This window comes from Camelus dromedarius, chromosome 16 (genome assembly GCF_036321535.1).
Source record: "Camelus dromedarius isolate mCamDro1 chromosome 16, mCamDro1.pat, whole genome shotgun sequence".
Lineage (NCBI taxonomy): Eukaryota > Metazoa > Chordata > Mammalia > Artiodactyla > Camelidae > Camelus > Camelus dromedarius.
In genome coordinates this window covers 47,248,346-47,260,361 of record NC_087451.1, presented here as the reverse complement: position 1 = coordinate 47,260,361, position 12,016 = coordinate 47,248,346, and the positions used below count along the sequence as shown (strand labels likewise).

Sequence of the window (12,016 nt, the reverse complement as noted above, 5' to 3'; positions counted from 1 at the left end):
ACTGGGGGTTCTGCTAAGATCAATACAACTTGACATAATCTTCAAGGACTGTTATCCCTGTCCAAATCTTCTTCGTCATACTGTACCTACAGATTTAATGTTGTGAGTCACGTTATTATGGCAACCAGGCACAAGATCTATTAACTTTTTTCTTTCTGAAAAGTTTATACTACATATCTCCAGTTGAGGGGCAAAAATTATGAATATGAGACAACTTTTCTTTGAAAAGAAACTAAAAGGATTTGTAATGTCAAATCTTGAAAAAGGTTAACAGTCAGCAGTAAAATTCTCATTATTGGTTGTCTTCTATCCAATATTCCTGTGTTTCCCTTGTTTAACTAAGAAAGCTGCTTGCCTTTCTGCAAAGGATCTCTGTTCACATCTAGCATTTTCTCAGCCAAATCGGACAGCCTTCAGGAGAGCTGTTGATACTGAGATTTGGTTGGGCAAAGGCTTGCAGCTCAGAGAAGTAGTATACTCTTAAGGGTGTGGAAGAACGTCTTTTTCTGGAAATACCCTGGCTTCCAACCAATCAATCCTGTCTCCTCACTGCAGATTTTCTTTAAATTATGCTCCATACTTTTCTTCTCCATATCCGCTGGACATCTTTCCAAATAAACATCTCTGTGCAGTGTGCTGCAGAGCCGAGCATTCTTCCAAAGGGAGGGGAGAAATCCTGCTGCCTCTCTTCACAGATTCTGCTTGTGCTGCAGGCATGGCAGCTATGTACAAGATGAAATGACTTTGCAGAAAATTAACACCACCACTCGCAGCTTGGGTAAGACCTCTTTTTCCGTGTCAATTTGTTGGGAAAGCCAGCAGAGCACAGACTCAGTGGAGAAGAGATAGGGGTTTGGACACAGGATATGGTGGTACAAACAAAGGGAGGAAGCCGTCAAGGAAGAAGTACAATAAGATGTTTAGACAACCTGTTCATGTACTTATTCTGTTAGATAAGAGTGAAATTTCAGGATTCTCCAACTGGGAAGTTTTTTTCCCAAATAAGAAAAATATTCACAATGCAAAGAACATGTCCATTCTTGAGAAAACAAAATTATATCTGAAGCTAAATAAGTTTTCCTTTTTAAAAAAATATGTACATAGATACCTATTAAAGACAAAAAAAGACTGGAAGACAATATTACATAATGAAAGCTAACAGTGCTTCTCTCTCTTCGTGATGATTACATGTCATTTATTGTCTTCTAAAATTGTCTAAATTTTCTACAATGAACACAAATTATTTTTGTAACTGGAGAAAAACCCAGGAGAGAAGACTATGCCAATAATCATGAAATAAGTTTACTGGTACAAATTCTCAAATGCACTTCTATTGATTAGGGACTAGTTTGGGGGAGAACCAGACTGTTCTTTCTGTTTAGAGTACTATTAAAATTTGTTGCTATGTCTTAAAAGAGTACCATTTGAGGAAGAGGTAAGGAGAAGGTAGTTCTTGAGAGGTGGCATCAGAGATACCGGGAAGTACGTCTGAAATTAAATCGACAGTGACTGAATTTGATATTCATCCTTTTAGGTATTAAAATCCAAGCTCAATGGGAAAGCAGCTTCCAAGTTTACAGCTTTGATCACTTTTTAACATGAATTATTTCTGGCTACAGGCACTTGCCCTTCATAAAAAATTAGTCATGTTACATGGAGACAGCTGGGGGGCAGGGTCCATTTGAATGAATGATTCATAAGTTTTCTATAAACAACACAAAAATTCTTTCCAAGGATACAAGAGGAGGGAATACTTGAACACTCATGGAATTATACACACAAGACAACAAAGCCAGGTGCTATACAAATGGAAAGGTCAATGACAGTTTTGCCGTATGATCTACATCCAGAAATGGCAACACACATTGGTCAAGTTAAAGTAATGGAAAAGAAGCTCCCCTCCCAGATTTTCGTGAGTAATTTCATAGTTATACACCACCATGAATCACTTGACAAGCACACATACTCTGGAGTGTCAACAAGTAAATTCAGGGCACAGGCCTTCAATGGCATGAAGTCTGATTGCTTGGTGAAATAACCTCTTATATTCAGGGTGAGATGAGCCAGTTTAGTCAGTTCCTGTGCATTTATTCCCCTTCTCTTCTGTTTCCCAGCTTCTAATCATTTCACAGTTCACAAATATCCTTACCAGAGAAAGGAAGTGAAATTCAAACCAATAGATTTAGTTTCTTGTTAGCATTTTTTTGGTCAAAGTATGTGGGAACTGGAAACAAAAACAAGGTTTCAGTGCTCCCCACTGATTTTAATTATTCTTGTTCCCATTACCACGTGCAGATGAAAACCAGAACTCTTTAACGTTTGGGAGAAAAATGGATCTTAGGATTTAGAAGCTTTCCTAATCTATCTGTCAGAGAGGTCTCCCTGGGCTAATTACAAGTCACTGAATGTTCAGGAACCATGAAGAACAATTTTAAGTCACTGAAGATTCGGTAATCAAAAAGTAATTGAGGGACTTGAAATGTAGCTACAAGGTTCCAAATGTTTTAAAAATCCAGTAGTCTCTGTTATAAGTAGTTCTTATCCGCTCTGCTCTGATATATTGGACCTTAGACACATATGGCAGATGTTAAAGAGTGACCTCAAACAATCATTCCTATTTGGATACGCTGTATAAAACTGGTCTGTTTTTGACTTTGACTATTATGAAGAACAGATGAGATATTTAACAACCCATGAGGAAAAAAGGCCTGATTTGTAGCATTTTCCAGTTTCCTTGGTGTAAATTTCTCCACCATAGTCAATTTTAATCCACCAGCTTGATGTCACTGAATGAAGAAGTGGGAAGAGACGAACAGACACACAGCATTATATAATATTTCCACCATGTAACAAGTGTAAATAAGCTTCAGAGCCCAGAAAATAGTAAAAGGTAGTAAAATAATTAGGATGCGATGAGGTTTGAGTTTTTATTATTTTTGTTTTTAATGTAAGTTATACTTAATTTAAATAAATAAAATTTGACAATTGCCCACCATGAGGTGATACGGACTAGCTTCAGCACACCCCCTGAAAGCGGCCCTAAGACTTACCAAGAACACGTGCTCAAATATCTGGGTAGGGCTATCCATCTGACCAAGGATCACTATCATTTCATTATCTATAAATTCCTTGAATTCTCGCAAGTTGCACACCATTTGCATTTCCAACTCAGTTCGTATCTGAAACAAAGATGACATGTTGTACTGATCTCTGTAAAGTCCCTCTGTGACTTTCAATCGCTTACCATTTCAAGCCCCAGACCTACTGCTACTCTGCTTCTAGCCTTGGTACAATGAGGACTCAAGGTCTCTTACCTCTTTGGATGTGATATTCTCCAAATCCTTCTGCATCATAATCTCCCTTAATTTGGTTTTAATCAGCCTTTCTGTTCGCTCACGTTCAGTTGGTCTGACAAGAGAGAAGTGGTGATTTTCTTAGGCACGAATTTGACTAAGTTAATGAATGTGCTATTTGATTATGTTTCCAAATTGGTAGGCCTTCCCTTTATTACCCTCAAAATTATATTCTGGAGGCATGGAAAAAAGAAAATTATATTTTAAAAAGTTTCTTTTCAGAATATATAGCATGTAAGCATGCAGAAATTCTCACTTGAAGAGGCTGCACGTGTCTAAAAGCCCATAAATATATTCACGTATATAAATCTACGAAGGAGTGAAGACCAATAGGCTATACTGAGTGTAACACTTTAGTGGAGGACCATTTCCCATCAAGTACCCATGAGTTCCACTTGCTGAGTCAGAATACCAAGCTGGGTAGACCAGTAGTGTGACCGACTATGGGAGTGGGTCTTGCATAGCTTAAAAACGCCACCTAATAGTGATTACTTGTTGCTATGGTTCTAGAAAATAGGAAAGAGGGAAGAGTGACTTCTGCCTTCCTCAGTGAAGCAAATTCTCTTCCAAAATGGGTTCTGAGGATTAACTATGCAGAGTACTCCATTCAAAATGTTTTTTTTTTTTTCACAAAAGCTCTTACAATATCTGTGAAATTATTATCCCCATTTTACAGAAAAGTGAAATAAACAGCTAGAAGGTTAAATGACACACCAACCATCACACATACTGGCAGAAGAACCAGAACTCTGACCCCAGCCTAACACTCTACCTGGAGGATTATGTTGCTTCCCTTGGTCGTCTCTCCTCAAAATAAAAATTACCCTTGTAACTTCAATATGAAATCAAACTAGGAAGCTGATTCTCTACTAAAAAGTATTTGTCCAATGCAACTACACGCTTCTTTCTAAAAGCATTATTTCATATTATGCAGAATTTGAGTGAGGCTAACAGAGAGCATTTTCTGTCTCATCTTTCCCTCCTACCTACTCAAGAAAGGTATCTGCTCTGTATCTCCTTATTTGGAGATGGAAATGGACTAAGCCTTCAGGCATCCTGCCTGCCCTTGCTGCCTACAGCCTTATCACTGGATGCAAAAATAGCTTCAGTATAATCTCCAAAGATGGATGCTCTGACCCCACAACCTTGGGGCTCCCCACCACTTGGGCTGTTACTTTCTCACGAACCCTGCGGAGTACAGCTAATGCCTGTGCCATTTCTCTGTCAATCAGCCAAGACATCCTTGTCTTGACTAGAATTAAAAATTTTAACCATGCTCCCTAGCATTTTTCCTAGACATAGCTAACTGGTAGAAAGCTGTATGTTTCAGTCTTTTATTAAAAAGAAATACTGGTAGAAACAAATTTTTGGACCTGTGTGTTTGAGTTCAATTCACTAAAGCAGTCTTTCTCCAAATTCTTCACACTTGTTAGCGGCAGAGTGGTTTGGGAGCAGAGACACCTGGGTTTTAATTCCAGTCCTGCTACTTACTAGTGGTATGACCTTGAACAAATTCCTTCCCTTCTCTGAGCTTGTTTCCTTTTCTATAAAATGAGGATGGTAATACTATCTGCCTCATGATGTTCTCATGAGAATTGAATGAGATGCCATGTGAAGTGCCTGGCACAACATCTGATGTACACTGGAGGCACCACACACCTATGTTCCCTTCTCCAGCTTCCTTGGATTTCAAAATATAAACTTTATGCACAGTAGGGTACTTAAGTCCATTTTGGCACACATTCCTCCTGTATTCTTAGCATTCCTTTTTCAGTTTCATCAACTTAGGGAAGAAGAGGGAATGCAAAGGCACTACAACACAGATATACTTTCTCCCAAGATTTCACTAGAAAAAAAATCTGGAAAATATATAAATACACAAAGAAAATAAAAATAACTGAAACTCCCTCTATCAGAGATAATTATTAATACTCTAGTCTACGGCTCTCAGTCTCTTTTTCTATCAACAGACAAATTTATTTATTAAATATATCTTAAAATTGTGGTTATATTGTACACACTAAGAATTAACATTTAATGAGCCTTTATCATTTGCTAGGGACTACATTTTACATCATTATTATCATTATTATTATTATTTTGCTTAGGGAAACAGAGAGATAATGGGCAATTTCATTTTCTTTCTTTCTTTTTTGATGCTGTAATTTCCAAATTTTCTCTAATAAAATCAGGAAAAATGAGAAGCATTTTCTCTTCCATATAAGTCTGATTCAGAATGTCCATTTATGAGCCAGATGAGACACCCTTTCCTCTGATATCCATCAACCAGTTGTAAAGCATGAAATCAATAATATTGCCTGCGATTCTGAAAATCATACTAATTCTTACCTTTTTAGTTACTGGGGAATCTTGAAAGGACCAGAGGTACTAGTACTAATTGGTCCTAGTACCAATAATACCCTATGCAAAAAAGGATTCCACTGCTTTTCTGACTGTTTCACTCACACAATTCTTGGACATTTCACCTTTTCTAGTAAAAAGCATTTATTATATAAATTAGGCCTTTAAAAAAATAATGAACTATTTTGGTATCACTTTAGGAATCTGAAGGTGAAGGTCTGTGAGGTCATTTAGTAAGTGGCCACTCTTCTTTTCCAGATGTAGAAGACCTTGGAAGTGCAGAAAGATCAATTCAGAGCAAAATAAACATCCTGATTAATTTCCAAAGCAGGAACTAAGTATGAAAAAAATTTCCAAAATAGCCACATAAGTTTTAACACGTAGACCTAAAAAGGAAATAAACATCAGCTCCACCTTAGGCCTTTATCCAACTTGCAGTACACCAGGGAGATTTAACAAAAATCGTACAGACTGAACAAGGCAAATGTGGCGCTGAGTAAGACATAAATTATAAAATATTAAAAAAAAAATTTGACCAGAAATCAGTTAAAAATTAGCGTAACAATCTGATCATTCTTTCAAATTGCCTCAAAATATCTTGTTTTCTTAAGTATTAGAAACATCCCTCTAATAGCTTCTCTATGTCATTAATTTGCTAACCAAATGCTTCTTTACAGATAATAAATTAGTCCTTTAAACTCAAATTTCAAACTAGCAGAATCTGAATTAGTCGGATTCTATGGTATTGCAGTTTTGAACTGCGGGGACTCTGTTGTCCCCAGGAGTGAAACTCGTCAGGCCTTTGCACACAACAGAAAGAACAGGGTTCTCAGCGTGGCAGATGTGTAGTGCAGACAATGCTAACAGCACTGGGTAAGATTAATTCCCCAAGAGGAGTGATTAGGGAGGAACATGCTGCTTATGATCCTGCAGGACAAAACAGAGAAGACCTCCATGATCCTCAGCAAACTGACTTACATGTCCGTGAAGAGAGCTGGAGAGTCAGGCCGGTGGGACTGCACATCCTGCATAGCATTCCACTCATTGACTGAGGACTGATCTGAGTTGATATGGCTCTCATAATAACTCACCCAGGTGAGAAACAGGCTGCCAGGGTAGTAGTTATGCATTCTGGCCACTTCACAAGCCTTGTGTAAACTCTGTAGCGCAGACCTGAAAGACAGGCTGGGAAGTGAGCACTGTAGAACTGGGCGTACCAAAAGACTATCCAATAATCCATGTGTACCCCAAACTCTTCCAATTTTAAAATCCTACAGAATTTGGCCTCTGGAGAATCTACTCCCTGGAATTCAAAGTTCTCTGATTATCTTGTCTCTTCATAGCAATCAACTAGACATTTCTTGGTGAAAGAGGTGGGGGTAGCGGGGAGCAGGAGGACGGACAACCTATCAGTGAAAAATAGGTCTGGGTACCCATGGAGCTCACAGCCCTATAGCTGGAACCACACTGTGGCTAGTATCACTAGAGAACTAACGATCTACATTTACTATGTAAAGATTTGCTTCCCTTCGCACAGAGTCATGTTAGAGCCTACATTTCCTATGATTCTTAGAGGATCCACAAAGATCACATAGATAGATGCCCCTAAGCCTTGTGGAAAGTCCTTTAATGTCTAGGATGTAATGATTTAATGACGTCTGTCATTCTTGCTGCCTTAGTCTCTCACTCTCTTTAAACCATTCATCCGTACACTTGAGCTACTTTCTAAGAACAGCTCTGGTTATACTGAGACTAATTAAATCTCTGACTCTGAACTCAGGAACTCAAATAGGGTAAACAAAACTGAAAAGTACCTTTTTGGTTATATACTTGGGAAAAGCTAGAGCTAATGCTAGGGAGTTAGTTACACAAGAGCAGGGATCTTTCTGTGTTTTTGTTTACTGATGCATCTCAAGTGCCTAAAGGAATGCCTTCTAGCTCAAAGCTTGGAGCACAGTTAAAATCTGTTCAATGAAATGTTTTGTTAGCGATAAATTAACGTCTCCTTCCTAAGGGAAAAGGACAATATAAGAGAATTCTGTGGCCAATCTATTTACATCTTTTCCTTAAAAATGTCTTTTTATTGTTTTTTTCTTTCATAACAAATGTGATCATGCTCATCTTAGAAAATTTAAGGACCTCACGTAAAAGGCAGGAATATCCTGTAATCTGACCACCCAGAAATAATCATTGTTAAGGTTTTAGTATAGAGCTTTCCAGTCTTTGTCTACGCACAGATCTAAAATAAAGACATGACCACATTCTGCATACCATTTTACTTGTTCGTTTACGTTACACCTTGTCATCAGTATCTCTCCATGTCAATATATATTCTTCAACCAAATCATTTTTAATAGTTGCATGATAATTAGTAACATGGATGTACCATAATTTAATTGATTGCTATTTTTCAGACATTTAAACTGCTTTCCATTTTTTACCACTATTAGGACACTGACAAACATTCTTATAGTTAAAAATTTGCACACACCCTTGATTATTACCTTAGGATAAATTCTTAAGAGGCAGAATTACTATGTCAAAGGGTATACAAAATTACAAGGCATATTGGCAAATCATTCTACAGAAAGGTTGCTCTAGTTTATTTTCCAATAAGTATATGACAGTGCTATTCCTTGTGCTCTTGTCAACCCCGAAGGATATAAATTTAAAAAATCATTATCATTTGATAGGAGAAAAACATGGAAGTCCATTTTACTGGGAAACAGATTTCCCCTTAAAAATAAAGTTGCAGAATCTTTTAAAGTACTTCCTTTTATTTAAAACAGCCAACTTCTCAGAGAATTCTCAGTGAAATTAAGTTTTGTTACACAGATTCAAAGGTAAGGGCAAGCTTCATGCAATGTATAGGATATTCAAACACATGTTTTCTTCATTCAGGAAACACGTGCTTCAAAAGCATATGCTACAAGTGTCTGGTGCAAGTTACTCTAAAATACACTCAAGGCATAGCCACCCAATACTTCAGCTGCATACATACAGAAAAGGGTGGCTGCAGTAACTACCTTCCTGTGAGGAAACACCTGGTCTAAATGCTGCTTTGATCCATACATTATCTACTTTTTTTTTTCTGTGATTTTCAGTTCACTACTCCCCATGTGGTACACCAAAAAAGTTCATTCTGCAATAAGCTAACAGAGCTAGGACTAGTCAGTCTACTTTAAACATCAATGTTTGAATTACTTGAATCCTCACTGTCCTAAGAATTAAGATTGCTTTGTATTCCTCCCCAAAATATAACTGAAAACACTGCATTTATGGGAGTTAGACTGTTTGGTTTTACTTGGTACAGACAGGTCAGTTGCTTCTAACTGAACCTTAGTTAAAGAGGTTCATACATTTTCCATGAGAAATTTATCTGTGAAATATGAGCTAAATCTAAAAATCTGGTCGAAACACATGGTCTGAAACTCTGTCCTACCTCAATTAGAGCATGAAATGATAAGACTGTTAATTGTTCAGTTGACTCTGTTTTAGGACGCCACTCACCTCAAGCCTATCAATCCTGTTATGCAGGGGTAAATTATCTCCCTGGAGTCTTTTTCAGGCTCCTTTATTTCTTGTTTGGTTTGCATTCTGTCCATTCTGCTCTTCATGGGGACTTCCACTACAGAGCAGGCGACTGAAGGAGGAACTGAAATTTAAATCCCTGACTAGGGGATGACTCTGAATCTTAGAGTCACATCATTCCTTGGTTATATTGGATCATTTTTCTAGATAATCTAGAACGAGAATAGGAGTCTGTTCTGTCTAAACGTAAGAGATACTCTTCAGGCCAGTTATGTAACCTCTCCAAAACGTCAGTTTTCTCATCCATAATAAGGAGCTAATAATACCACTTTGGGGAGTTGGTGATGATCAGACATTAATCCATGTAAAGTACTAGGCTCAATGCCTCACACATGTAGTAAGTAACCCAAAAGTGTCAGTAAACCAGCTGATGGTTATTGACAACTATGATGTTTTTTCTAGGCTTTATTTGCATTATGCAAATAGTCTTGCAAACAGTTGCCAACAATTTAAATGGAAACTGAGGTATGTATAATGTAACTCCATCAATGCTATCCCTGATTACCTTAAGAAACTGAAATCTAATGCATAGTCATATGATGTTCTAGACTTGGCTCTAGACTGCTACCAATTAACTTAGTTACTGTGTCCCTATAAAACTCAGTTCCAACTGGCTATGTGATCCATTAAGTATCTTCCAGAGTCTAAGAACACCTTTGAAATTCACTTGTTCACCACTGCTTAAGGCCTTCCACTGTGATAATTTGAAAATTGAACTTCTAGGTCATCTATAACTATGACAACCACACAAAAAGGTAACATAAAATCCTATAAATACCCAAAGAGATCATATAGCATTTTCCTAAAGAATGGTACCATTTCAAGTACTACTTCTCACAAAATACTGTCCCAACAATATATTAAAAAACCTTTCATAGAAATATTAAAAGTCTTCTTACCACATTGCCTGCACAGATACAGGTTTGAATATGTGAACTCTGTTATCTGTTGATACGCTGAACCCACTAAGGAAAACAGAATGAGACAAAAATCCACAAATGAGAGGTTATTTCAGTTGTGAGTTTTCAAGGTTGTTTCCCAGGCTAGCAACTGCTGGCTCAGTAGAAGGTATCATCAGGCACTTCATGTAGAAGTTGAAAAGAGTATAGGACATGACTGAAAAGCTTCAACAAATTGTCTGATTTTATCTGCCAAACAAAATGAATGGACTCCCACATCAGAGTTAGGGAATTACATACAGTTTCCCAGCTGTAGTTATGAACAAACTGTTCTGCTGTATATTTCTATTTGGCAGCCTTGTGGGTTCTTAGCAAACCTGACCCTGGTTTTATAAACTGGAGCAAACATCTTGGTCTCTTGGGGACACATTCTAAAAACACCAAGAGGTGGGGGTGGAGGGTCAGTGGAAGGAACTGGCACAGCAATGGGTTATACTGTAGGCTGACAGCTGGCAGAGGCAGCAAGAGGTTATTGGAAACAGAACATATCATCCTCTGGGAGAGCATTGCAACAGCCCCACATGCTCAGATTAAAGACTGAGCCAACAAACTCGTTCTTCTTTGTTTGGATTCTTACCATAGTCAGCACAGAAGAACAGAAGTGAGAGGCCCTGGCAAGTTGTATTTTTACTCTACTTTACAAAACGGGAGTTTAAAAGGACTCACTGAGCTGCTGACATGACAGTTCAGTTCGGCACAATGGGCCTCCCATTCAGCTGAATGAATGGGCACTAAGATGGAACCCTACTCCTTGGCTCTCTGTAGGAGAATAAAAAGAGAAAGCTCTTACCCATCACCATCCAAATGAATTAGGGTGTCACTCCAGAGAGGCAGGACCAAGCCCATGGTGCAAGTGCTACTGCAGGATAAAAAGACAGTCCATAAGTTACTTCCTGTTATTCTAGGAAGCAGTTCTTTGTTTATTAGTTCTTTCAACACAAAGGATAAATCCCTAAAACTCTAAATTCTAGCGTAAGTGAATTTATGCCAGAGTGAAAAGGTTAGAGTGAAGAAATTTTTTATCATATTACTATTAATTCAATGTATGTTTTAAGCATTGGATATCAGTCAGGTCCTTATATATTTAACAAGGAAAATTTATTGACTGAGCTTCCTGTATTACTGTCTTGCAAATGACCACTGCCTAAAAAATCCAGGTGATTGCTGACTTGCAATTGGCAGGCCTCAGTCCAAGGTCACAGCACCCAATTCAACTCCAAGAATTATTTCTAATGCCAAGAACTACTGCTGGTTACTGAAGACCTCTGACTATGTGGTTTGCTCAATTCTAATTCAGAGGTTTACATAGATTTATTGAACAGCAGAACACACTCAACAGTCTAAAAGGGAAAAGTACTTTTTAATGGCTTGTGATCAAGTTAGAGAGACAAAATAGACACATTACAACTTACATAAAACAGTGCTTGGTGACTGGGCACTGAACCAGCACTGCTGAAATACAGAGTGAAAAGGTCAACAACCAACAAAAGGGGAGCTCCAGTATGGTTTAGTAAAATACTATTTATATTACACCCTAGCCCAGGGAGGAGACTCGCCTTCAGTTAGTGGAACAGGCTGGGATAGGTCGCCACGGGCCCTCAGTTGTGTCTCGATCATGCCACTTCTTTGGACAACCGTAATCCACCTCAGACCTCTGCCATTTTCTCCCCTTAAGGCTGCCAAAAACTATCTGTCCCCTCCATCCAGTCTCCCAAAGGCTCCTACACCCTCTCCCTGCCAATGTATCTAGAA

General features: G+C 38.1%; 1 protein-coding gene across 7 annotated transcripts in view; it reads right to left on the bottom strand.

The window, feature by feature from the left end:
• SSH2 (slingshot protein phosphatase 2) overlaps nucleotides 1–12,016 on the bottom strand; it is a 215,607-nt gene that overhangs the window by 29,100 nt on the left and 174,491 nt on the right. For 6 of the 7 annotated variants that reach the window (XM_031468468.2, XM_031468470.2, XM_010978942.3 and 3 more), the window contains 5 exons: nucleotides 11,055–11,123; nucleotides 10,205–10,270; nucleotides 6,693–6,887; nucleotides 3,315–3,408; nucleotides 3,051–3,179 (listed from right to left, as the gene is read on the bottom strand). In XM_031468468.2, the coding sequence (XP_031324328.1) occupies nucleotides 3,051–3,179; nucleotides 3,315–3,408; nucleotides 6,693–6,887; nucleotides 10,205–10,270; nucleotides 11,055–11,123 (553 nt within the window). The remainder of the gene's footprint in view (nucleotides 1–3,050; nucleotides 3,180–3,314; nucleotides 3,409–6,692; nucleotides 6,888–10,204; nucleotides 10,271–11,054; nucleotides 11,124–12,016) is intronic. The other variant, XM_031468469.2, reaches the window with a different exon arrangement.